The sequence below is a fragment of the Branchiostoma belcheri genome, unplaced genomic scaffold (assembly GCF_001625305.1).
Source record: "Branchiostoma belcheri isolate BF01 breed outbred unplaced genomic scaffold, Haploidv18h27 scaffold21, whole genome shotgun sequence".
In the NCBI taxonomy this organism is placed as follows: domain Eukaryota; kingdom Metazoa; phylum Chordata; class Leptocardii; order Amphioxiformes; family Branchiostomatidae; genus Branchiostoma; species Branchiostoma belcheri.
The window spans coordinates 3603385-3630773 of NW_017803602.1; the positions used below are offsets into that span (position 1 = coordinate 3603385).

The 27389-nt window shown below is 41.6% G+C and overlaps 4 protein-coding genes across 6 annotated transcripts in view; 3 read left to right on the plus strand and 1 right to left on the minus strand.

Moving 5' to 3' along the window:
- The window catches only part of LOC109469819 (dynein heavy chain 8, axonemal-like), a 64365-nt gene extending 57432 nt beyond the window's left edge, over positions 1-6933 (plus strand). Inside the window, exons 87-98 of the mRNA XM_019768529.1 lie at positions 397-599; positions 784-1010; positions 1652-1807; positions 2140-2256; positions 2452-2553; positions 2936-3096; positions 3857-4013; positions 4224-4376; positions 4836-5025; positions 5611-5732; positions 6181-6324; positions 6688-6933. Of these exons, the coding sequence (XP_019624088.1) occupies positions 397-599; positions 784-1010; positions 1652-1807; positions 2140-2256; positions 2452-2553; positions 2936-3096; positions 3857-4013; positions 4224-4376; positions 4836-5025; positions 5611-5732; positions 6181-6324; positions 6688-6831 (1876 nt within the window). The 3' untranslated portion in view covers positions 6832-6933. The remainder of the gene's footprint in view (positions 1-396; positions 600-783; positions 1011-1651; positions 1808-2139; positions 2257-2451; positions 2554-2935; positions 3097-3856; positions 4014-4223; positions 4377-4835; positions 5026-5610; positions 5733-6180; positions 6325-6687) is intronic.
- Positions 6934-7518: 585 nt separating this feature from the next.
- Positions 7519-12059, minus strand: LOC109469660 (secretion-regulating guanine nucleotide exchange factor-like). Of its 2 annotated transcripts, none has more exons than XM_019768197.1 (11): positions 11940-12059; positions 11055-11184; positions 10469-10621; positions 9954-10048; positions 9634-9697; positions 9361-9459; positions 9147-9215; positions 8420-8794; positions 8161-8288; positions 7908-7944; positions 7519-7795 (listed from the first exon to the last, which is right to left on the minus strand). In XM_019768197.1, the coding sequence occupies exons 1-11, from the start codon at positions 11964-11966 to the stop codon at positions 7623-7625; spliced, it is 1350 nt and encodes a 449-aa protein (XP_019623756.1). In that variant the 5' UTR covers positions 11967-12059; the 3' UTR covers positions 7519-7622. The 2 variants fall into 2 exon arrangements, with proteins under 2 accessions (XP_019623756.1, XP_019623755.1); XM_019768196.1 differs by having other exon boundaries at positions 9634-9700.
- Positions 12060-12145: 86 nt separating this feature from the next.
- LOC109469855 (nuclear transcription factor Y subunit alpha-like) lies at positions 12146-19599 on the plus strand. Its single transcript, XM_019768601.1, has 9 exons — positions 12146-12267; positions 13048-13164; positions 14010-14159; positions 14960-15158; positions 16973-17152; positions 17285-17454; positions 17945-18118; positions 18529-18633; positions 19082-19599. The coding sequence occupies exons 2-9, from the start codon at positions 13054-13056 to the stop codon at positions 19280-19282; spliced, it is 1290 nt and encodes a 429-aa protein (XP_019624160.1). The 5' UTR covers positions 12146-12267; positions 13048-13053; the 3' UTR covers positions 19283-19599.
- A 1722-nt stretch (positions 19600-21321) lies between these two features.
- On the plus strand, positions 21322-26998 carry LOC109469861 (dentin sialophosphoprotein-like). Of its 2 annotated transcripts, none has more exons than XM_019768613.1 (8): positions 21322-21434; positions 22400-22749; positions 23169-23747; positions 24348-24469; positions 24685-24768; positions 25193-25414; positions 25934-26029; positions 26301-26998. In XM_019768613.1, the coding sequence occupies exons 2-8, from the start codon at positions 22404-22406 to the stop codon at positions 26793-26795; spliced, it is 1944 nt and encodes a 647-aa protein (XP_019624172.1). In that variant the 5' UTR covers positions 21322-21434; positions 22400-22403; the 3' UTR covers positions 26796-26998. The 2 variants fall into 2 exon arrangements, with proteins under 2 accessions (XP_019624172.1, XP_019624170.1); XM_019768611.1 differs by having other exon boundaries at positions 22400-22755; positions 26301-26997.
- The last annotated feature ends 391 nt before the right edge of the window (positions 26999-27389 follow it).

Genomic DNA, 27389 nt, shown 5'->3' on the forward strand with positions numbered 1-27389 from the left:
TTGACCCACAAACTGTATTGTATTGACTCAATACAACATTTGAAATGTGCATTGATTTTACACCAGTAATAAGTGTCCAAGATGTTACCTTGCTACAGATCAGTGCCTGTACTTTGATGCTCCTTAACTTTGTGTATACTTGGCAGATATGCCATAGAGTTGAGATACTTATGCTTTGATGTCAAGTTCTGTAGTCTACACTTTTTGCTATCACGTTTTGATGTGAAGGCAAACATATATAGACCTATAGGAACACAATAATTTTTTTTTCAACCTATGAATATGTTGAAAAGCATTGGTTGTTTTTCTATCTGTCGCTTTTTAAAATAGAGCAAAATTTAAGAAAACTGCTCACTAGCCTAGTATTTGATCAGTGTTTCCCCAATCCTCCCACAGATGCTGGTGTCCCGATCGTACCCTCCCCCAGGCTCGTAAGTACATCGCGGACTCCATGGGTGCTCGTTACGCGGAGCCCGTCATCCTGAACCTGAAGGAGACCTGGGAGGAGAGCGACAACCGTGTCCCCCTCGTGTGTTTCCTCTCCATGGGCTCCGACCCAACCAACCAGATCGAGGCCCTGGCTAAGCAACTCAAGCTCAGTAAGTCTCACATGCTTTCATCATTATTAGAATAGAAAGGTTTCCTATCAGGCAAGATAGCAATCCCAACAGGGCAATGACAGGTATTGACATTGTAGTAACTGCAGTTAATTGTCATAGTCTGATAAAAAAACAGAATACCTTAGAACTGTTTCAAAAAACAGCGATCGTTTGTATTCCCCAGGTTGCCAGGCCATCTCTATGGGCCAGGGACAGGAGGTGCATGCCCGGCGGTTGTTGAACCAGTGCATGGCTCAGGGCGGCTGGGTGCTGCTACAGAACTGTCATCTTGGGCTGGAGTTTATGGATGAGCTGCTGGAGACCATCACCACCCACGAGCACATCCACGAGGCATGCCGCGTCTGGATCACCACAGAGGTCCACCCCAAGTTCCCCATCAGCCTGCTGCAGGTACACACTCACATGTTTCAAGTTAAAACTTCTGATCCAACACAAAGAATGGTTCTCACCTAGCTTTTGACTAGTCACTCTGGTCTTCCTCAGTAGACTGATCCAGTGAGACTTGTCACATGGCTTCTTTGAAGTGTGACGTCCATGAAACATGTAACTACGGCAAAACAGATAACTTTCATGATAGAAACTTAGATGGAATATCTGGGCATATTTACCTCCAGCTTAGTTGTAAAGGAAAACTTAACAATAAAAAAGCAATAGGAAGTCAACACAACAAGCGTAGGCAATTTTAAAATCATTGGAAAGCAAATTGCAAAAGACAAATATTGCTAGACAGTGGCTGCAGATAACATTGTGTTTTGGTTAGAACGTTGAAATGACATTGAATGATAAGTTTGTGGGTGGAGATTCATTGTGCTTTTCCATCACAAGTGAGTATATTTTGATTCTTTTCACTGATTAAGTGGTGCCTTCATATATCATAAGGGCTCATCTCATGTTGAGTAGAGTTTGACAGTGATGTTTTACGCTGACAGACTTTGATGAGTGCTGTTTTGTGTGAGTCAGATGTGAACCAGACTTTTACATTGTAGCCACACATACTGAATATTCTCCCTCTTCTCTGACATAATCTTCAGGCATCAATCAAGTTCACCAACGAGCCCCCTCAGGGCCAGCGGGCAGGGTTGAAGAGGACCTACGCCGGGCTGTCCCAGGACCAGCTGGACATCAGTAATGCTCCTCAGTGGAAACCCATGTTGTACGGAGTGGCCTTCCTACACTCTGTGGTGCAGGTCAGGAACATTGTCTTGTTGGACAGCTACCATGTCTGCTTGAAAATATCTTTAAATCCTGTTCTTGGTAAAGTACATGGGATAGTATTGCATAGAAAAAATTAGTAAGAAGTCGGTGGAGACCAGAATTTAGTCAGTTAGTCTTAGGGTCACTGATGTTTGTTTTGTCTCATATCATCACAAAAGCAGTACTTCAAGATGTTGCAATACGTAGTAGCCCCAACGATTTTTTGGTGGGGAGAAGTGATTGTTCTTTTGTCCTTTAAAACTGAAAATAAAAGTTGTGCATACAAAATGTCTATCTTCAATTGTTGTCTCTTTGTATCCCTCAGGAACGGCGTAAGTATGGCCCCCTGGGCTGGAACATTCCGTACGAGTTTAACCAGGCTGACTTCACAGCCAGTGTGCAGTTTGTACAGAACCACCTGGACGACATGGATCCCAAACGGGTAGGATAACATGTCTTAATTTCTCTCAGTCCATTTAAGTAATCCTGACATTGGAATAAACCAAGCTTACACAGTATCTCACAAATTTTGTGATTTGGTACACACCGTATCTGTCAAAGACATTGTATTGAAGTCAAAATGACTTGATGGTGAAGTGTCCTACTTGACTTTATATTTGCTTGCCCCCCATTCAAGGGTGTATCCTGGAACACTGTACGCTACATGCTGGGAGAGGTACAGTATGGTGGCAGGGTCACAGATGACTTTGACAAGCGTCTACTCAACACTTACGCCAAGGTATGTGCACAATGTCAAATCAACAGTCTGACCTCTTTAAGAATAAGTAGTGCATATATTAGATTCAAACTGTCGTAGACTTTGTATTAAAATGCACACAAATGAAAATTTCTCAATGCCTAATTTCTGCTATTGGGCTACATGTAATTAGGTGTGTATATTCAAACACTGATTTACTTTATGTTCATGGTAGCAAAATTTCATGGTCTGAGAAAAATGGAGGTGTTCATGTAACTATATGTTCATGGTAGCGGGGAGAGGGGGCGTAAGACAAAATGATTTGTTAGTGGTAATGATAAGTTCACCGTACAAAGACTGAAAACTGTGAACATAAAATTACTCTGAAAAAGCATTACTAACAGTAAATGTTTCTGCCCCTCAGGTGTGGTTCAATGAAGCCATGTTTGCCGACAGCTTCCAGTACTACATCGGCTACAAGATCCCCAAGTGTAAGACTCTGAAGGAGTTCCTGGAGGCCATCGAGGCCCTGCCTGCCGTGGACTCACCAGAGGTGTTTGGACTGCACTCCAATGCAGACATCACGTAAGATATACCTAAACCCTACCTACTGAAAGTGCTCACATTCACTCACTATCCGGTTTATTGTCTGTTGTTCCCTATCGTCCAGGGGGTTAGATGTGCTTACACACTGGTGCTGAGGTTCTGAAATAAGTGGGAAGAGACATGTAAAAAATTGGTTGAGACTTGTGGTTGGTCAGCAAATGAACCAGGACTGGTTAAAGGTAAATTGACGAAATGATAACAGCATTTTGATTTAAAGAGGATAAAAGGTGATCACAAACAACTTAGTTTTTGGACACAAACACCATCATTATGTCAAAAAATACAAGTGTTGTGCTTATAGGCGGTATGAAACCACTGCCAGCATTGAATTGAATGAGGTAGCTGCAGAAATCAAGACTTTGAAGGATGATTTGCAAGATTTGATATTCCCTAACATCAGAAGAGTGTGCATGTATTTTTGGTTTGAAAGTCTTTGTTCATTGAATAATTCCTATCACGTTTGGCTATTTTCAGGAACCTTAACAGTTATATTTCATACTATCATGAAAGTTCATCTGTGTTGGTAGTTACATGTTTAGAGTTAAAACTTTAGATCCAACACAAAAGTTCTCTCACCTAGAGCTTTCGACCAGTCACTCTGGTCTTCCTCAGTAGACCCAGTGAAGCTTGTCACGTGGCTTCTCTGAAGTGTGATGTCAACACTGGATTGTATTTCATTCTCACTGGTTTCATTCCATTCGAGTTTTGAAATGGATTATTTCTAAATGTTTCCCTACAGGTACCAGAGTAACACAGCTAAGGATGTGCTGGACACCATTATGAGTATCCAGCCTAAGGACTCAGGAGGAGGAGCTGGGGAGACCAGGGAGAGTGTGGTGTACCGTCTGGCTGAGGACATGTTGGAGAAAGTGCCTCCTGACTATGTACCTCACGAGGTAGGACGTTTGGGACCTGTCCAAAGGAGGTTCAAAATTTTATCAGTGTCGTTTGATATTGGATCGTCAATTTTGAAGAGGATTGCTCAACAAGTCTACAATCCAACTTGCCCAAGAAGACCACTAAGGGGAATAAGAAAATCTGGTCTGTGTGGGCAATTGGTGATGTCAATGGAAAAGATTACTTAAGCAGTAAGTGTTTCCTTGCAGGTGAAAGCTCGGCTGCAAAAAATGGGAGCCCTGAACTCCATGAACATCTTCCTGCGTCAGGAGATAGATCGCATGCAGCGTGTCATCACTCTGGTCCGCATCACCCTCACAGACCTCAAGCTGGCTATCGAGGGAACCATCATCATGAGCGAGGTAAAGCATACTGGATCTTTATTATACAACCGGCAGACATATCAGTGAAGTTTGTTGGCACTGTATTTACAAAGATTGGCTCCATAGAATGTACACACAAGACCCCGATTATATCGTCATAAAAGTTCTGAGTTAAGTAAACCAAGGACATAACATTTCGTCCTTTGAAAAACATTCACTAGATACATGTACGTGCGTAACGGCAAACATATACTGCTACAGTTACAAGAGTACATTTCACTTCTTCTTTCTTTCATTATCTAAAAGAGAAGAGATGAATAAAAATCTGATTCCTGTCAGAAAATGAAAAACAACTTCATATCATCGTAGAAGATTTTTGGATTGCATCCTTTGTTATAGACACTGAACAAGGTAAAACATGCCAAAGGCAACTATACTAGTCTCCTTGGTTTGTATTTGTAATTTGGCACACAATTTGACGTTGTTTTCTGCTTACAGAACCTTCGGGATGCCCTTGACAACATGTTTGATGCCCGTGTGCCTGCCCTGTGGAGGAAGGTGTCGTGGGAGTCCAGCACCCTGGGCTTCTGGTTTACAGAGCTGCTGGAGAGAAATGCTCAGTTCTCCTCCTGGCTCTTCGACGGACGACCTAACACCTTCTGGATGACTGGCTTCTTCAACCCACAAGGTCGGGAACACGTGTCAATTCTGTAACCGTTGTTTTTCAATAGGAGGTCTACTTTTAGCAATCGGTCAGCCCACAGAGGACCGATATTATCCCCAAGTGGTCTTCTTGCCTGATTATCAAACCTATTTTAGCTGCCGAGTCTCTTCAACAGGGAGGACGAAAGAAAATAGGCAGTTAAGATAGGCTTGATAACCAGACTACTTCTCGGGTAGTTTTGACAGTATTACAATTCCTGTTCTTTACCTATTCATAACTCTTCCCCGTTTTATAATCATTGATATGCAAATTCCATTATCTACTTTGTTTAGTTCATTTATATTTAATTTGCTTGTTTCATGTAAATAATTATTCATTAGTTTGTTATGTAATTTTAAAGTATTTTTATTATTATTGTGTAATGAGGTTAGTTTATATGTTTGTTTTTCTTTATTATTTTAGCATATTTTGTCAATGTATGCCTGCAGAGAACATTGAATAATGCCCTAGTGGCGATATGTTACAGCCTTGCTAAATAAATGAAATGAAAGCAGAATTCCGTTTCTATAATAAACCCTGTCCCTGTTGCCGGGTGTGTTGTACCTGCAGGTTTCCTGACTGCCATGAGACAGGAGGTGACTCGTGCACACAAGGGCTGGGCCCTGGACGGAGTTACTCTGCATAACGAGATCCTCAAACAGATGAAGGAGGACATCACCTCATCACCTGCGGTTAGTGCATGTGCAGACAAACCCTTCTGTTTGATACAGAATACTCGATAGTCTGAAAAAATGTTGTCCGATCTGTGTGCTTTTTTTCTACAATACAGTAGCCACTGAAAGTTTGACAATAAGTAAAATTGGCTATAAAGCACTACTACATGTAGTATATAGTACACCAAATTATTGGCCAATCAATGGCTCGCAACTGCCAAGCCAAGTTCTGGCAAATACATTACATCGTGTAAAGAAGGTGGCAATTGCAATGAAAATGTGTCTTAAATAACTGCTGCTGCGTCACTGATATCTGTTGTGAGAGACCCAAGGTTGTTGGGTTTGATTTGAATTTGAGAGGGAGCACAAAGACATTAGCGCTGGAAAGAAGAGGAAAGCAGTGACAATGATATCTGTTGTTACACGATCTCCATAACTCTAATGTGTGTTGTTGTTATGTCTACAGGAGGGTGTGTACATCTATGGGCTGTTCCTGGATGGAGCCAGCTGGGACCGTAAGAACTGCCGTCTGGCTGAGCCCCAGCCCAAGGTGCTGTTCACCCTGCTGCCCGTGGTGCACATGTTCGCTGTCAACTCCACAGCTCCTAAGGTAAGGTTACAAACCTCAGCTAAGGGTCCTGGGTTCAAGTCTTGTGTGTCAACATTACTCTGTGGTAAGATAAAGGATCTTATAGCCTTTGATGCTGTACGGGTAGTGCATTGTTAATCCCTCTCCTTCCATTGCCTTTTACCTGCTCAACGGAAGTCAGGTACCAATTTTACACCTGGATTGACTGAGGAAAGCTGTGTAAGGTGCCTTCCCAAGGACACAGCTGTTGAAAATCTAACCAGGAATCAAACTCATGACCTCTCGATCTCATATTTGATAGCCACTGGACCATTCAATGCCACAATTTGCTCCATAACTGTTGGGTTATCCAATCTATGTATTGATTGATTATTGTACCCACAGGACCCCAAACTGTACCAGTGTCCGACCTACAAGAAGCCGTGCCGTACTGACCTGACCTACATCACAGTCATCCTGATGAGGACTGTCCAGAGTCCTGACCACTGGATCCTCAGGGGTGTGGCTGCTCTGTGTGACATCAAATAAAGCAGCGGCTAACAACATACCATTGCTTCTTGCCAAAAAATCATTTGTTTTGTTCTGATAATACAAATCTCCAAAGATGTGTACTTTATCCACAAGTTGTCTTGTTATATCAGTTAACGTTTGAAGACATTCCACCCTTCCAGTTCACTGTTTTGTGAGCTGAGTTCTGGGGATATCTCTTTGCAGTTTATACCATTGCAAAAATGCTGCTTTGTGCCCAGTGTACATTATGTGCCTAAGCCATTTTAGGTGTTGTCATAAAGTTCCAGTACTGCATTAATTGTGACTGCAACAGAGAATAAAATGTTGGATAATATGCTTTAAGACACATTTTTCAAAGGAGTACATTTGATGGTTTAAACATGATTTATTACTGGTGACTGTATTGTACAAGAGGACAGCGCTTTTTACATTACAACATTGTAACATTCCACTCTTCAATACATTGCAATAAATGTCTTTAAAACCCAACAATGAAATAAAATGTTTTCAAAACACAACAATGAAGTGTCTGACTTGAAATCATAATTTTCACTGCTTAAAAACTCTAAAATATGATAGTGACACAATCTTATAATCTTTGACCATGAGCACAGCCATGTAATGCATAAATGTAAAATGTCTAACCATGTAAAAAAAAAAAAAACTTTTGATGGTGGTCTATACGTTTATGAAGATTAGATGTTGCAATGTCAACACATTCTCATTTCCAACCATGTTTGATGCTCATCCACATTGATGTGTATAACCTGCAGTCCCATTGTTTGATTGTCATATGTTATATACATTAGTCATGAGGTATTTTTCCTCTTCATCCCCACCATGGTGTGCCCTGCCCCCGTACTGATCCACACAGGTGAGTAACCCCGGAGTGTCTCCACCACTCTAGGTACCAACACGTCCTCCTCACCTCCATCCCCACACATCCCGTGCTCATTCCACCCCCAGCAGACAACCTGATCACCTGGCAAGGGAAGGGAGGCAAACAATCATTTCAACATGTCCAACATGAAAAGCAGTGGAAGTTTCAACACCTCTTCATAGATGTGTTTTGTCTTTTTCTAAATGGAACTTACCTATTACTGCAATGTTATGCTCTGAACCACACTGCAGCTGTAGGAAAACGTGGGAATCGCAATTAGAAGATAGTGAACTTAGTCTAGTAATCCAGTGCAAATTTCTGCAAGTCTGATTTTACATGTAATTTGTGATGTAAGGTTTCAAGTTTATTTAAGGGGCTACACAGTATCTCTTTCCCCCTTTTGTTGGATGCTTTAATAACTTGTTTACCCGACTGAAGTACAGCAAAGTTTCCATAGGATAGCCCACCTGTCTGACTCCTGACAGCGATGACAGCTCAGCAGGTTGAGAACAGCTGTGTGGCAGTGCTGTCCTATCCTCAAACCTGCCCAGCTGGCCATAGTCAGCTCTACCCCACGTCCAAACTCTCCTGTCCTCTGGAACATGATTTTTAAAGGTTTCCTTTAGATAAGAATGGAAGTGACACTGGTTGGATGGCTAGATTCTTTTCCATTACAGAAAGAAATCATTCAGACACACATGATGTACAAAAAAAGAGGAAACCTACCTGTTATTGCTACTAGATGAGTCCATCCACTTTCAATTTGTACAACTTTCCTCCCATCAAAAAGTTTGCAATCTAATCTGACAGGCAACTGAGCAATGTCCACACATTGCTTAGCAGACATTTTGTGAGCCACAGGTTTCAAAGAAGGGTCTGAAACACTTTCCTGAGCTGCACTAGGTTGAACCTGATTGGCTAAACAAGGTGTAGCTGATACACATAGTCCTTGTTCCTCAATGGCTGAAGCAGGCTGTTGTTGCATGTGGTTGGTGGAAGGTGATGATGTGTGATTGGATGTTTTGGCACCATGTTCACAATTGATTCTGTTTGTTAGTTGGCCTTTGTCATTTCTTCCCCAAACATACAAGTCTCCAGAATCTGCAAAATACCGTGGGGTAAGACAGAATAAGAATGTTTGCAATACAGACATCTGGTGTACTTGGTTGAAATTTTACACGCCAATATTCTGATCTTACAAATTCAAAGAATTTTGTGAAGCCTTCCAACATGACAACGATGTTATCATTAGGATGTGGGATCTAAACTATGATTGATTGTAAAATCCTACATAGAAGTTACATGTACGACATGCTGTTTATTAAGATTCTCAATTCCACAGCAGCCCATGTCGGACATGCTTTTTAATGTATGGATATGGAACTTAAATTTTCAAGCTCCAGTACATGTACTTAAATCAATGCTACAGTCAAAATAAGTCCTGTCAACTTACCAGTGAGGGCTACACTGTGGTATGATCCTGCTGTAACTGCAACAATGGTAGGGTCTGCACCAAATTGTACTGTGAGTGTGAGAGGCAAACATAAGGCATTTATAAGCTAGCTGCAAAACCTGAAAAGGCTAAGCTATGCTACCACGAGACTTATTTACAAGTTCCTGAACCAGAGTCACTTGCATCTTGATGGTGATTAATTTCAGAATCCTACCTTTGCCAGGTTGTTTTGAGACTGTTGGGAGCCCGCCTCCTTCTGAATGACCTAGCTGACCTCTCTTTCCTGCACCCCACGTCCACACAGAACCTGTATCTGCAATACAAATTAAACAAACATCCTTACCAACAATAGGACGAACATTACTTTATCAATATCTTCATCAACAATTGAAAATAGGTGCCAAGAGGGAATACCACACAAGTGCTGTTGTTGTGGATACATTGTATGTCATAATTATATTTTTAAAAAATGCTTTCTGCAACTCACCATCCAGTGCCACTGCATGTCTGAGCCCAGCTGCAACACCCACTATTCTCACACCTTGTAAAGTCTGCTGGGACAACAAACATGATAAATCATGCAGATTACATTGTACTCGAACACATGTCTACTTACACAGTGTTGATCACTAGTGTTTTCAAATGACCAATTCCATCACTGAAACACTGTATTTACACAATATTTTTCCAACTTGCGTGGAAGTGCATATTTGGCTAATAGTGTCTATAGGACAAAAATCTGCAGTTTATTTTCTACAACTACCTGCAATGTGAATTTTGCAGAACAGTACCATCCACCCATCTTACCTGTACAGGAACTGGTGTGGAAGAGTGACCTTTCACCTCTGGAACACCCAACTGACCAAAAGCATTGGAGCCCCAGGAAAACAATCGTCCACCTTCTGTAAAATATGTGGATTACATCTAGTATATTGATATTACTATGCACCAACTGTTGAATGTCTCTCTATCATAGCCAATACGAACCTTGGATTCAGTTTCCTTTATGTATCTGGAGATGAATATTCAGCCTAATCCTGGCACCAAACCCACTTAAACTGCCTACCACCTCTCGGCAACTTGTTCAGAGGAACACTGTAAGTGTTATTCACTTTGTCTTACTGTACCAAAATTTCACTTTCTGAGGAAAATCGACATGTTCACAGAACCTTAATCTTCACTGTGGCAGCAGGGTCAGGGAGGGGGAGAAAGAAATGATTTGATAACAGTAATGGTACAGAAGTGAACATCAAAACTGTGGGAAAAAAATACTGTGACAAAAAAAGGAGTTACAGTAGTCTATAAGATGTTGCAGTGCCCACCTGTTACAGCCAGAGTGAAGTCCCACCCACAGGCCACAGTTTCCACAGGTTCAGTCAGAGCTGCCACATGGGTCAGTACAGACATGTCCTCCCTGTGTTCCAGTCCCAGCTGACCCTTCTGGTTCCACCCACACACAAACAACTGGCCTTCAGCTGAGGAATAGTCAACACATGGTATACTACCAGGCAACTATGATAGATAACTCGAGTCATGTGTCCTTAAGGTCATGTGTGCAGAGTAATTGGACCAAGATCACTCCTGAAGAAGGTGGATATTAGAGCGACTGAAAATTTGAGGTAAGCTACTTCTCCATGTGTTGAATGAAAGTATCAACAGAATGTAACAACACAGATGAACTTTCATGATAACAAGGTGTCTGATTTTTCTTTACTCTCAACTGTATTCTAGCTTTGTGTTTGAAATCTTATCGTACGGCTAGCAAGTGGTATGCAAAAAGCGGGTGATCATTGGGAATTGGGTGATGTGCCTACCAATAATTTCCATAAGTCTTAAAATGATTTGCATGAATATGATGGAAGCAAATCAACAACATGAAAATAACAATTCACAGTGAGGTTGTGTTACCCGAGATGAAGGCTGTGTGACCTCCGCCTCCTGTCACGACCTTGACCCTGAAGTTGACCCCCTGCAGCTGCTGTGGGGTGTGTCTGTCGTCTCGGTGACCCACGCCCAGCTGGCCATAACTGTTGGCTCCCTGTAGCAAGTAACAGTGAGGTTCAAGCGTCACCAACTGACCAGCCAAAAGGGTCTGGACTTTTTGGCCTAGCGGTTAGTGCATTGGGTTATGAGCTGGCTGTCCACGAGCCAGGGTAGACTGTACTCCTCGCCTCTTTTTAGTAGGTCCCACACCTGGAATCGAACCTGGGCCTTGGTGATGAGAGCTCCAAATCCTAACCACTAGAATTGGTGTTAAACAGAAAAAGGTTTCAGAAAAACACTGTCTCGATATTGCAATACGGACTATTAATAATTGGAGCCCAATCCTCGGAAGATGGGAACAACAGATGCTTAACTCAAGAGTGAGTGAGTGAGTGAGTGAGTGAGTGAGTGAGTGAGTGAGTGAGTGAGTGAGTGAGTGAGTGAGTGAGTGAGTGAGTGAGTGAGTGGAGTATATATTCCGTTCAGTATGATCATTTTGTTTTTTCTTCTTCCGGTAATGTCCAGCTGCTGATACCGGCAATAATTCATTAATTGACATGTGTTTGGGACATTATATACATTATACAGGTACGGTTTTGTTTGCCTATGATTTATTTGGTGAAGATATATTTGTAACTAACATGCGTGATTGGAAATGTTCATGTTTAAAAAGTAAAACTTTTTACACGGTCAGCGTGACACTAACAGTGTTTCAGTTCGCACAGACATGTGCAAACGTCGTCTGCTCTCAACATAAAACACTTGTCAAAAGTGATAAGCCAACAATTTACAAGACCAAGTAGTACTCACCCAGGAAAAAATTACCTCTTCTTCCATTTCACGTTTAGAAATGGACCTGAAAACCTTCCCTTCTCCCCAAACTCGTCAAAACTTCACAAAAACTTTCATTTTTCGTGCCACTATCCCTCCATTTTGGGTCAAAGTATCACTTCCGGGGAGGAGCTCCAGCTTCCGGTCAGCTGATTTCGCATGCCCAGACGGTCACGTGATGCTAATCTAGCCCTGTGATTGGCTGTGCCGGCGGGGAAGCTACCTGGCTGTGGTTTGCTGTGGCGAGTGGTCGATTTCCTATTCGCTACAAGGGGAGACGCGACCAATCACAGGATATCAACCCCGTGTAAGTCCTCCAATTTTCTATTTTCAAAGCCAGTTTTGCCTTGGATTTGTCAGGGAAACACCAGGCGGGAAGATCATGTCTTATTTTGCCCCTGCTCGCGCGCGATCGCCGTCCGAGCGAGCCTTGCTCACCGCCAGCTTGGCGGGACTGTGCGGTCTGCCCGCCACAAAGCCCCCGACCTGCAAGCTGTCATCGCTGATCCCTTTGGCTAGAAATTTACTGCCGAAGTTTCGTCCCAAATGTTTAGGAAGGCGTCCATGTGTCTCTAGACGAACCCCAGATGTCATATCTTATCATTGAACCCCCCGATCGCTGCACTTGGCAGCCATAAACAAGAAGTTATGATCGGAATTTTGTGCTTGGCAAATCGAATGTACAGTACTCCATGAAGCCTATGGTTGGTTTTTGTCTGCAGTACTCTGTACTAAAAGATGGGCACCAGTGTGTTTCTCTTCTCCCAAATAGATGATATACAGATTGAAGATGACTAGGTAACAAACCATCACAATATTTGCGTACTATAGTATAGATGCTCACATACAAATATCTGACAAATGAAAATGAGCAAAAGTAAAAGATCTGGTGTTTCAGGGCAAGGTCTTTGGTCAGGGCAAAGCCAAAGGGTTGGTGCCATCATCATCATCATTGTAGAGAAAGAAGTTACTGTATGTAAAATGCATTTTCTTTCACGGTATGAGGGAAAAAGAAGTTTTTAAGTGTCAAAAATTCATGTTGATTAATCTTTATTAACTGTTAAACGATTATTATTCCATGATCCAGTGAGGCATGATGGAACAGTTCCAGGGAAATGTGGTGTCAACTGTCAATCAAACCATCACGACAGACCAGATCGCTGCCATCCAGAGTCAGCTACAACAACAGAGGCCTCAAGCTCAGGTACAGCTACTCTCCCACACAACCCCACTGTACACAAATGTACACAAATGTACACAATGACCCATATGTACACAAACAATGAGAGTTACACAGTCTGTTTGCCAGCTAAGACTCAGCATAACCACAGTGTCTGCCTGCTTTATTCACTTCTACTTTACACATGCAGACATATTCCTGAACCTCATAATATAAGCACATGGCTACATTTGTACATTTGCCAACCATGTGGTCTCTCCTAAAGTTATTGGACTAACTTGGTATACGGGTAAAATTCACTGACAAATTGTTGAATGCAAAAAGCAGGTGTCCACTTCAATACTTCATTTAACATCCGTGTCCATAATATCACCAGGGTCCATAATATTGCCACCTTGAGAAATAGTGTGCTTAAAGATATTTTTACTGCAACATACTTTTGGTATGCACTCCTGCACACCTCAAATGTATGATACCTAGGGTATGTTGCAGTAAAAATATCTTTAAGCACACTTTTTCTCAAGGTGGCAATATTATGGACTATCATGGTGATATTATGGACACGGATGTTAAATGAAGTATTGAAGTGGACAGATGTTATCCAGTAAAACACATTACTAGTATCATGATGACTAGGAAACCTAAAATGCCTAAATTGGCCAAAGAATAGATACTCTACTCTAGTATTAGACAAGAAATTCTTAAGTATTTATGTGAATATAGAACTGAAAACAGCTGTAAGTTTTGCTTTTGGATTTAATGCAGATGTCTGATGCCTGTTTATTTCTAGTATTTGCTTTTGCTTTTCATTTACATTGTTCTCTTCTGAAAGTTTATGGAGGAGTAAAATTCTTGTCCTTTTCTGACAGGTGACCGTGCAGGCTGCCCAGCAAACCTCGGCTAGTGGGGCACTGACGGTGACCAGTCCCAGCACACCTGTCAGCCTGACGCAGACAGGGCAGCCGCAGCAGCTGCAGCTGCAGCTGGGGGGCCAGCAGGTGCCAGGACAGGTGGTACAGGTTTGTACAATTTTTTTTAATTTCTCAGGCCAGCTGCATTGAACAGGTGAAGCACTATAGACGAAATTCTCAATGCTTAGGTCATTAGGAAAAAATCCACAGTATGTTGGACTTTAGCATTAACTTGCAATTGTTTGAATGCACCTTCCCATATATATCCCCTGTATGTAGGACGTTTGGAATTACTCAGGTCGTATTGAACAGCTGACTATTAACCACTATAGACAGCATTTTCAATGCTCAGTGGGAAATATTCAAGGGGCTGACATAAAGTGACCACAATACCTGAGTGACACCAGGCTCTGAGTTGATATCAGATCATTGTCAATTTGATGAAAAAAGAGAATGTAATAAACTTCACTCCCTCGTACCCCCACTCAGAACATTCTCTGCAAGAACACGCTTAGCCACCTCAACAGCAGAAAATCACCCTTTCTTCCTCAATAGTCCATCAGTCAAGAGAAAATTTCATGCTGACAGTTTCTTCCCCAGAACCACTTCACTGTGGAACAAGCTTCCCCGTGAATGTTTCACCGCTAATTACAACCTCCAACGGTTTAAATCAAGGGTGAACAAATATCTGACCACGCAGTCATCACTGTAACCCAAAACATGTAGGTGGCTCTCACGAGCCTTGTTTTGAGGTGAATTCTGAAGTAAATAAAAAAAAGAAAAGAAAAGACTTCATTAAAAGTAGCCAGCAGGCTGATTTGAGTGTTACATGAATAAAGGCTCAAAATCGCAGTCAAACAAAAAGCAGCAATAGTTTTTCCTTTCTTAAAGTCAAAGTTTGTGTGTAGGTTTCGGGTGCGCAGGGCCAGCAGGCTGTGACAGCAGGACAGCAGATCATGGTACAGCTGCCCCAGCAGGGTGGACAGCAGCCCCAGACCATCACCATCCCCGTGTCAGGGACCAACCAGCTGCAGCAGATCCAGGTGCTGCAGCCGCAGCAGGTGCAGGTGCAGCAGTCCGGACAGCAGCAGCAGCAGGTGCAACAAGGTGAGGCAGTCGGATGGAAATTCTCCACATTCCAAAATTTCAGTAGCCTCGTGTTAGAAGACCTACGTAACAATTTGTTTCTGAATGTATGTAGCAACATTTCCCATATTCTTCTTAAGAGCTTACTTCCAGTTCTACAAGATATCTGAATTTCTCTCGTATGTCTTCTAGATATTTGAATCGCAATACACTTCAAACATACTGTAAAGTAATTCCTCATTTTTTCACAGTACTTTTATGTTCACTCTTTTCATTGTCACTTCTGTACCATGAATTTATTGCTTACTCTTGTAAAATCGTTTCTCTTATGCTGTTATCATGTTATGTCCATTTTTTCCCAGATCGTGAGATTTTGCTACCCCTGAAGACAAAAGTGAATTACTGAAAACTAAAGCATTTAGTACTTTTCTAAATTAAAAGTGGCCATTACTCCTACATTATCAGTGGTCGAAATACTTTTTTTCAGTGCTCTGCAATATTGCAGAAGAGTCAAAATTTCGTCCTGCAATTTTGAAATACTTTCTGCAAATACACAAGCCCCAAGTATTACAACCTTCTGAAACCAATAATGCCTATTTTTACATCATACATATATAACGGCAGTGGTCGAAATACTTTTTTTCAGTGCTCTGCAATATTGCAGAAGAGTCAAAATTTCGTCCTGCAATTTGGAAATACTTTCTGCAAATACACAAGCCCCCATATTACAACCTTCTGAAACCAATAATGCCTATTTTTACATCATATATATATAATGGTATAGCTTTGTAAATCTGTAGCATTACTGAAATTCTTCAAAATATCACTCTTTTAAATATGTTCGGACCGTAAAATTTTATCGGTCCGGTCCACAAAAACCGAAACGTCGGTGGACCGGTTTTTTTGACCGGAACAAAAATCCATATTTGTTGTTACTGAATAACTGATGATCATTACATACAAAGAAGCCTGCCAGGAAAATGAAAATCCAGCCTTCAAATAAAAGAAGTTTACCTTAGTCACCGTCTCTCTCATTTTGCAACAATATTTTCCCGTATTTTGGTACCGATAGTCATCTAGAAATCATAAAGGACAAGTCTACGGGCCGTGCTTGGTTCGGATCGAGCCGAAAATCACTGATTTTACACCATATGGTCACAACTGTGATGCACGTAAATTTTCACTCGAAATGAGAACTTACCGCCCAACAAAACGGACCATTAGGTTCCCAGTGCTGTATTTCTCTTTTGTTCATGGGATCAACTTGTTTTCTTTGCTTGAATCGTGCAAAATACCAAGGAAAAACATCGAAATTTCGGCAAATTAACGCCGAGGCGAGTGTGGTTTTTCGGAGGAGCCATGTTTCCTTTGCCGTGTTGCCTGCTGGGAAATGCTCAGCGAAAACTGCCGAAAATTGCCGAGGCAGTTGTCGGGTCCTCCCGGGAGACGAAATCTAACATCGGAAAATGGCGAGTGCCCATATTTGGTTATCGTCGCCTTGTCGAAATCGTTCAACTTTGACCCCAAATTCCCTTATATGGGACCATTACAGTCTGCTGGAAAACGCCGGCAGGTTCGTGCGGCGCAGGTTTTCGATCTATTCACAGCGCCACTGCTTTGCTAATTGAAAACTATTGAATCCGAAGCCTATTTTTTCCTTCTGCAAAATTGCAGATTGTAAGATTTTTTCTTCTGCAATCTTGAAAATCTATCTGCAAATTGCAGACTGCAGACGGGTATTTCGAACACTGATTATCTAAGATGTTATAGATGATTCTTTCCTCAGTGCTCCTTCTGTTCTATCCTGATTCGTTCCTCCTTTTCTGTCCACCCAGTTGGCCTTATCCAGAATGCCCAGGGGCAGATCATCATACAGCAGCCTGTGCAGGGGGGACTGGTTGCCGGGCAACAGCTAGGCACCACGCCCGACGGCCAGGCCATTTTCTACCAACCTGTGACTGGAAACGATGGAACGATCCAAGTCCAGCAGGGCCAGGCACAGACACCTCAGAGTGGTAGGTCTAAGAAGATTAAAGAAGATTTCGATTTATCTTGTTATCAATATTTTATCAATATACTGTGTTTGTTACGTCTCTGGTGTGTTACACTGAGGGGTGTCTATAATATTGTGCCCATTCCATTTCCAGGTGTTATACAGGTGCCCACAGCTGTAAACTTGAACCAGAGCCAGGTGCTGACGACCCCTACGGTTGCAGCAGCTGCCACCTCCACCCCCCTGCCCCAGCCCATGACTATCCAGACTGTGCCTGCTGTAGCTGGGACCACACTCAACACCTCAGGAGGGCAGGTGGTCATGGTGGGTACTACACACTAAAGTTAAACTCAACTTTCTTTTACAAATGTCTCTAGCTCTATAACTCTTTAATTGGTAGAAAAGAGCATAAAAAATACTATAATGAAAGCTCATCTGTGATGGCAGGAAGAAGATACACATAGAAGTTACAAAGAAATAATGGAAATGGTTTCAGAACAGTTTTAGTATGACCAATACAAACAGGTCTAGTATGACCAATACCAAATTCTGTGTGGTGCAGGTAAAGTTTATCCAGTGCAGGTAATTTTCAATGTTACATGCACCGGTGCAGGTATGCAGAAAAAGGATTTTAAACACTAATCTGAGTTTGGCCCAGGTTTTGTCCGACAATCCTCCTACATTTTTAGCTTGGCAACTTACTGTGAACTGTCAAATTTATTGATGTTTCTGTCATTGTTGAAATTTGAGTGTACATTGCCTGTGTTAGGAAGGGAGTTGAAAGTTTGCTGAGATGTTGTTCCCCTGTCCCCAGATGGTGCCAGGTGCAGGCGGTGTGCCCACCATGCAGAGAATACCCCTGCCTGGAGCTGAGCTGCTGGAGGAAGAACCGCTGTACGTCAACGCCAAGCAGTACCACCGCATCCTGAAGAGGAGACAGGCTCGCGCCAAGCTGGAGGCAGAGGGAAAGATCCCCAAGGAGAGGAGGGTGAGTGGGACTTGGTCTCAAACTGGTGTTTTTCATTCTCTTATCTTATTGAGTGGAGGGTGAGTGGTACATGTCTCAAACCAATGCTTCCTCATTCTCTTGTTGGGTATCATACCTTAGTATCTGCCTTAGTAGCCTGGGGGCCAGACTATTGCCAAGGTTTGTATATAGGCTAGCTCCTCAGCTCCAGGGCCAACTTTTCCCCAAGGACATTTTATTCAAACCCTGTTGCTGGGGGCTGGACTATGTACTTGCTCTGAGAACAGTCTGGCATCCAGGCTATTGCCTTACAGAATTTCCTTGCATGAAGGAAGCCCTCACAATACGCAAATCAACTTGCTAACTGATGTGCCAGCTTAGGTCTGTTGTTTTATTTGATTCAAACTGAAATGTTTTTTTTTTTTCTTCAGAAATATCTCCATGAGTCCAGACATCGGCATGCCATGAACAGGCAGCGTGGGGAGGGGGGCCGCTTCCACTCAGGAGAAGGCTTTGAAGACGAGTCAGGCCATGGCGTAAGTAACTACACCTGTCATCTTTTGTGATTTCTCTGTAAATCTTTGGTTTTATGTCAAAAGTTCTTCTCTGAATTTACTCTGACTAAAGGTTGAACTGTAATTGATGTCACAGAAGTGGTGGATTGCTCATTCCTTGATATAGACTCAGTCAAAAGTTGTAGTAAGTCCAAAGAACAATCTTTTTGTTAACAATCACAGTTCAGTGTTGATTCTTTTGTTGTTGTTTTTTTTTGACAAATTGGAATTTTCCAAGAAGAGCATGTAACGTGGAGACAAAGAATCCAGTAGATATAATATTAATCAAATCATGTCCAGTTAGTTGGTATATTATCCATGGCAAGTACTCACGAACAGAATTTTTTTTCCTATGTTGTGTAAAATTATGTATTGATGCTGTCCACAAAGGAATGACAAAGCAGAGCCTAACCCGTTATTCTTACTCAAGGGGTTCTTTTCACAGACGTCACTGAACGGCAGCCTGACCACCACGTCCAGCAGCTCCTTCAGCACGATACCGGAGATGCTCCAGACGACCACGTCCACCGCGGCCGCCATGATGCAGACACCCATCCTGCTGGAGGGCGGACAGACCGCCAACATGGTGGGGTTACCGGCGGGCGTCCTGGACACAGCCCAGCCTCAGTAGCAGTCATGTCAACAGAAGTCAAACATACAATCAGTCAACTGTTTTTTTAATTTAAAAAAATACAAAAATGTAGACTCAGTCCTTTAAACAATTCTCTCACTACTTTTGACATGGAAGTCTAGTGATAAGTCATAGGTACCTTGAAGTGTGTACATTATTACGGAGTGACCTTGGATAACTGCCTCAAGGTCACGTCAGAAGTTTTGGATCGGTTATCCTATGGAATGTTGAAGAGTTGGTCAAAAAATTTCAAGCGCATAGGTTACGTTGATCATAATGTAACATAGAAACACACTTTGATTACACACTGTTTGATTGGAATTTTTATTTTGTCATTATTTTGACCTTATTGCTATACTTGATAAACGATTTTCTGTAACATTACCAGATTTGCCACAAAAATCTCTCTTGCGCATGAAATGTCTAATAGCCAACATTGATAGGCTGTCATGTCCATTATTTCAGGCAGTTAACTTTATTTAGTTTCCAGAATTCTGCAAAGTTTGCAGCTTGATTTTTAGAGACACATCAACTTACGCTGGGAGGCTGTTAATTGATTAATGCTAATATTAATACTAATAGATACAAGTTTTACATTTTCTTGTTAACAAAGTAACATTAACGTTATGTATTGTGATAGGAAGCTACATATTTGTCAATTGGTTTTATACTGTAAATAGTTTCAATGTGTTTAGAGATGCTGTAACAATCTAGTGTAGTTTTAGAACAGTTGCTGTGTATTGCACTGAAGAGAAAAAAAACTTCCCGAAGTGTAAATAAAGCAATACGATTTTTCTCTTGGAGATTGTATGATACACACATAATATTTGTCTCATTGCACACTTGATTGTTTGATGGTTGAGTAAAATAAGTTGAATGACGTTTGTCTCTCTGAGGTCTACTACAGTTTTTACAATTCATGCTACCAGTACGTTTTCTGTAAGTTTCTTGCGAAATTCTATCCTTCTGTACTCAACTCCAGCTCAGGCAGTAACGTTAACTCTACATTGAACATTACCATCATGATAATTGTATTTTGCACTGCACATTTGCTGTTTTGAACTGCAGTATTTGTATCATATTTTCACACTTCTTTCAATAAGTAAAGTCCTGATACACATGAGTGAATGTTGGTTGTCATGTTTTATTGGGAAGTGTTGTGGTGTACGTCTGTCTGAAAGTTAAACAAAAGACACACTACATGTAGTTTGTGCGACGCAAGCTGTGGCTGGCAATGATACCACATGTAACATTAGGCCACACTGACTAAATTTTATGGATGACATCCTCTGAAGACCCCCAAACAAGTGCGAGCGGGTGAATAAAAAATTCCTGCCCAAAATAAAAATGCTTCTAAAGCACAGAAATACAGAGCTGATATTGTGAATTTACATAGCGACTTCTATGACAAGCTGGTATATGCTGGCCTTCTTGAGCTGGTATTGTAATGAGTTCCGTGGAGCTTCAGTAGCCTGGGTTAACCGTCCTCCATAGTTACACAGGCTCTGTATAGTCGCTAGCTAGGCACAAGGACTATGAAGGACGACACCCAGGCTGGAACCTTGGAGGACGTGATTATTTGGGTTGTTTTGAGAACACGCAAAAGTCAATGCGCGCCTGGATGTCATCCATAAAATTAAATTGGTGTGGCCTTATGTGACTTTAGGCCAAGTTTGTCAGTGAACAACATTGAGAATGATTTGTGTCTGTTCTGAGGAGCATGCGTTTCTAGTACTAGTAATAACTGGCCGCTTGATGTCAGCCTTATTGTTATCTTTGGGAAAATGATACATCCAAATATTCTACATACTTCAAAGGGATCTGTCTATACATGTTGACAGCTTTATTAGCTGAACTCCCCTAATGTTTCAATGGTTTGATCCGTTATGAAGAAAGATCTGGCTATCTTGTTCCCAGCTTTAGTATTAATTTTATCCAGATTCACTTGATTTCTTTCGGTCATCTTGCACAGTCTATTTTCAAACCTTCTATTGTTTATTATTTTATGAAATACCTGTAGTGGGATATTGTGCCAGTCCACTAATTAATAAACGGACCTGGGAACGAGTTCCGAGAAAGGTCAAAGGTAACGTTCTGTGTGGCGCCATTTTTGGAGAACGGTAAAAAAAAGCTGCCAACTGTCAGCGGAAAGGTGAGGAGATATTTTCCTGGTTTCTGATGATTTTGTATCACTTAAGCTACTGAATTGTAGATGGGATTGCAATCATTTTCCCCAGAACGTTACCAGATATACAGAATCGTTGGTATATGTCTCTCCCCGAAGGACAGAAAGAAAGTTTCGATTCCTCGGCAAATTATCTTTAGATGGGGAGGGGGGCACCGGTACCTAGGAATTTTTCATTTTACTGGGTCCTCTTTCCCTCAATAGAGTCTGAATCCTGTTTATTTCCAATGAATATTTGCCGAAAATTGTGAGACATTAGTATGGTGGCTAGAGTCACAAATTCATATAAAAATCAGAAATGACCTGGCCTAACGAGTTATAACGTAAACGTAAAAGTAGACCTAGATTAACCTAGAATAGCATCAGGTGGAGACTAATGCTATAGAGCAGGCCTCGAAATTAACTTTTTTCACTATTGTCCCAGAATTGTCCCGAACATAGATTTCAATTGTCCCGAACTGAAGATGGACTGTCCCAGCCTGCTTTTCAGAAAATAAGTTGATGACAAAAATAAGAAAACAACAACTGAATTTGTACAACTTGAAGTCCACTTTATTAGTAAATGTAGGGAAATACATGATAATATCATGGGCATGGCACCGTCCCTGATACTTGGAATCCCTGACTGGTCAAATTTAAATGTTTGTCAGAGTATTATATATTTATAGGCTGCCAGCAGTCTGCAGCAGGATGGATGGATCGCGTTCCCAAATGACGTGGATGGTCTTAGAATTTTCCAATTGCCCCAAAATTGTCCCGAAACGTAATTTGAATTGTCCCAAGCTGAAAATTTAGTGTCATTTGACACTGGGACAATGTTAATTTCGAGCCCTGTAGAGACATACAGTTGTCAAAATTATGATCTGTTCAACCTAGAGATGATAGAATAGACTAAAATTGGTCTCCTAAATGTGTGTGTTCTATTTCATCAGAACTATGGGGAAGAAGACCCAGACACGGACTTCCCCAGTCACCTCGGCAGCAGGGAACTCACCTCCCACTATTCCTGATGGTCCTGACATGGACGGTCTGTCTCAGACCTCCCTACGTGGCAGGAAACACAGGAGCAGGGGACGGGAGAAATGTGCCGGAACCCAAGAACAGCAAAACACATCCACAAGACCAAAAGCTGCATCAACTGTGGTTAAAGAAGAGAATCAGATGGGCACTTCCAATGGCACAGGTGCAGCGTTATCAACAGACCACGGTGCAGCTGGGAGGGGGAATTCATCAAGGAAGAGAAGGAAGACAAGGCCTGGGGAACAAGGTCAAGGGGACACAGGCACAGGTAGTAGTGATAAGTGTTGACTAGTTGAACTGTTCTGTCAGTTCAGTTTTAGTGACCCTGAAAAATAGTGCTTAATGTCACTTCAAACATCCAGAAGTAATCCCTGTATGTACCTAATTTATCAAATAGTAGAGTTTTAGAAAATGAGGTACAGTAGTAGACTTGTACTAGTACTTGCTTTCTTCAAAGAGTCTCAGACATAAGGCTCCTTGCTTTCTTTATTGCCTACAGTACCTTGGCATTTTTGTGTTTAAACAGGTTATCTTATATTAATGATGTAATCTCATAATTTTTTTCCAAACTTCCTTTATCAAATGGCTCCTATATTTGGAGCTTTTCATTTTTCACCTATATTTGGAGCTTTTCATTTTTCAGTACAACTTGCTGAATCTGCTCTTGACTCTTTCTTTCAGATGAGAACAACACTGCACTAGGAAAACAGCATTCTGACAAGAGTACACAAAAAAGAGCAGTAAGAACTGAAGCACATCCAGCAACACCTGGAGGTGCACAGGGACGTGGCAGGGGCAGGAAAAGGAAAGCCCCACCTGGTGATGCTGGGAGGAATGACAACAAAGCTGATAAAACTGTACATACAGGCAGTAGTTCTGGATCCAGACCCTCACGAAAGAAAAGACGTCACAGCAGGGGATCATCACCTGCACAAGGACGGCCGTCGACAGAGGGTGCAAGTTGTTCCTCTGAAAAACCTGCAACCTCTGATGAACAGGAAGTTGCAGCTACGTCAAGGACTTCTAGTAAATCAAAGGAAGACAAGAAGAAAGGAAGAGCTGGAAAAGAAAAGGATTCTACCCTTCAAACCAAACATTGTAAAGGTAACAGAACCGAAACCAAAGTGACAATCAAAGATGGTGGTACAGAAGATAGCAGCTCAAGTGCCAAAGGACAGAAGAGGAAAAAGAAGAAGATGAAGGGATCAAAAACAGAACTGGGCACGGAGGAGGCTAGAGGCACAAAGACAGAAACTGCAGGTACAGTAAAGAATAACACAGAGTACATAAAATTCCTGTACTCTCGAGAGTAAGTTATTTAGGAAAATGTCCACTGCCAACTCCTGCCTTTTTTTTTTGGTGTGGACCTCTGCAAGGGACATAATATTTCGAGCTGATCAACCTTTTCTAGCTCCAAGGTCTGACACCTGAGTGATGTAATGTTGCACAATTTCTTTTCCAACATTGCCATTGAAAATATAAGCGTCCTCATGCAAGTTTCACCTCGTTAAACTGTATTGTATAAGTTGGATCACAAGTTGCATCACCCTAACTTTTTCAGGACTGAAACAGGAAGCACAACATTTTTTTCCTAGGCCTTATCAAAGAGCAACATTGTATATTTCACGTCTACTGATTTTTTATGTAAATGTTTATTGTTTGACTTGGTTTCGTATTGTTTTGTATTATCATTTCAGGTTTGGGAGGACAACTTGTAAAGGCGTTGATACACCTGTTTTGTCCTCCCTTCCACTTGTTTTTGCATGTGGTAAATTCAAATAAAGAAATAAAGAAAGAAATAAAGTGTACATGAATATGAACATGCATACACACACTGATTATATTGCATGTCATCTTAAGCAGAGGCAGTTGAGGCTGAGAAATGTGCCATCTGTCTGGAGGAGTTGACAGACCAGCGTGTGGGAACGCCTGCCTGCTGTCGCCACTCCTACTGCCTGGACTGTATACAGACATGGGCACAGGTATGGAAGTAATAATGGAACACCTTTTTTATCATGTTTCAACATCTGTGTGGATGAGTAGTAAGATCCATGTGTAGCAGTAAATGTCACATTTGCAGCAAATAGTACAACATTCAACAGCAGATTTTGTTCCATACTGTAACCAAAAACAAAGATGGTGACAAAACAAACCTACTGTTGGCCACAGATACATCAAGCATGTTCTTATTCCACAGAGGAAAAACAAATGCCCGGTTGACAACAAAACGTTCCACGAGATTGTTGCCCGAGAGAGACTGGGAGGTGCCGTAACAGACAGGGTAGGTGATCTGTGTAAACTTCATTGACAAACAGCACGTATATATCATGTATGTAAAGTTAAAACTTTTGGTCAAACACAATAAATTCTCTCACCTAGAGCTTTTGACCAGTTACTCTGGTCTTCCTCAGTAGACTGACCCAGTGAGGCTTGTCACGTGGCTTCTTTGAAGTGTGACGCCAACACTAGGTCAAAAGTATCTGGTAGATGATGTCGCGGTTAGGTGAGAGAACTTTTTGTGTTGGACCAAAAGTTTTAACTTTAAACATGTAACTACCAACACAGATGAACTTTCATGGTTATATCATATGTTGTGTTTCGGTAATAATAAACAACAGTAGTGTGTTAATAGCAAATGATACCTAACTTTCTAATTTTGGTTTATGTTGTTACTGGTACATCATGTTTACTCCCTGACCCGTCAGATCCCAGCCCCTGACAGAAATGAGGTCCATCCTGAAGACGATGATGACCTGTTCACCATCAACATTGACGGGGAGGAGGTGAACATCCTGGAACAGCTGAACGGGTACTTCCTCAGGTACCAGGAGGGGTGGGACCACTGGGCCGATGGTGATGATGATGATGATGAGAGTGGCTGGGTGTCCATTGATGAAGATGGCGATGACAGTGATGATGATGATGACGTATGTACTTGAAATGTATTTGTTTTATCATTGTATATTATTGTTAATGTTCATGAGGTACATTTTATGTACACAACATACAAAAGTCTGTATGTACATGCACATTGTTTGGTTAATTGTCGCAAAGTTGTTAGCCTGGGTAGTTTTGAGGAAGCCAGTATAGGATAATTTTTACTGATATCTCATGAGCAGGTGTAAATTAGGAACATTTTGCAAGATGAATGGTGAGAGAGGTTTCAAACAATAGAGTATTTCATCAAGTACCTTCCGCTCCCTGTTTCATTTCAATTACCATCTACTAGTGAACCTTGCATAAAACACTTACCATTACTTACATAGCAAGTTAAAGTGTAATTTTCAATACAAGAAATTGGACTTGCCCAAATTCCAGTCTTTGGCAAGAAATTTTTAACAAGAATTCCACCACTTTTTTGATGTCATGCCAACCCCTCTTTTTACTAGAAGTTTACAAAATTTATTTTCCTTGTATTTTTTATTTTCCTTTCCTTGCTGTGTCAGGATGAAGATGATAGTGATGAGGATTCATACACTGATGACACCAGTGAGGAGGAGAGGGACGACAGTGACGGTGGCAGCTATAGTGCATCCGAGGGGGTGAGAATTTGGTCATCTTTTCTCTTCTTATACAAGCCACACCAATTTCATTTCTTCATTCTTACACATTTGTATAACAAATACAGAAGTAGGGTACACTCAAGTGTAAAGTCTGTACCTTTAATGTATAAAATTTTAAAGATGATGCATTGGTATACTGTACCACTGGTGTTACTCTGACAAAAAAGGGATGGTCAGCGAAACTGCGTATACCAACTTTTTCCCATATACTTGATGGTGACAATGGTGGATCGTTTTGTCTGTTTTTCAGGACTGGGATACCTTTTTTGATGACAGTTATGAAGGCAGTTATCGCGGAGGTAGTTCTCCCGACCTCGACAGTGACAGTGACAGTCATGACAGCAGTGGGGCTGATGATGATGATGATGATGAGACCCCGTACGGTGGTTATGGCGATTATGGACCACCTGATGACTACAATGCCAGCAGTCCCTACAGTAACCAGGATGGTTCATTTGAAGAAGCCTCAGGTCACGACGATGACCAAAGTGGCTATGATGAAAACGGGGATTATTACAATGACGGCTACAACAATGAATATGGTGATGATGGTTACGATGCCTATAACGGTGGCTATTGTGACCCTGTATACCACGATTCTTTTGAATTTGGTGGCTATGACCATGGGTACAATGACCAAAGCAATAACGGAGACTACTATGATGATGGGTATGGTAATGACTACAGTGATAGTTATGACCAGGATTCTAATGACGACAGTGATAGCAGTAGTAGTGACTGGTGATACCTGTAGACATCGAATATTTCTTGCAGAAAAGTTTCACTTCTTGGATAGATGGAATACAACCAACATTATATCACTTCTTACTGTCACACATAGCAGAATATGGCCTACCGAACACTGCCAAACTCCCCCCCACCATGGTTGGGAGTAATTGTTGGGAGCAACATCGGCTGTGGTTGGCTGGCATTCGGCAAGGTTTGCTACTGTTTGGCTGCGCCAGCAGTAATACATGTATGGGCAAATACATGCTGTTACTTGTTAGACTACTCCAAAAGTTCAGCCAACTTTGCTTTAAACCTTCCCCAGGCCACCAACAGTTGGTTTAGTGGCCAGGTGAAGGTTCTGCATATGCGATAGAAGCTTTAGTAGTTTACTTTTGTTAATCTTTTACAGAACAGTCATGGTATAACGTTTAGACTGCATCACTTTGTTCAACAGTTGGCATAATTAAATGGTTGCAAAGTACAAACTATCTCACATTTTCTTGTACATCAACTTGAAATATATAGTGAAATGATGGAGTAAACGTTAGGAGAGGAGAAACTAGAAGTTTGATATTTTCAGATTTGTTGTCAAAGTTGATAACAATGTACA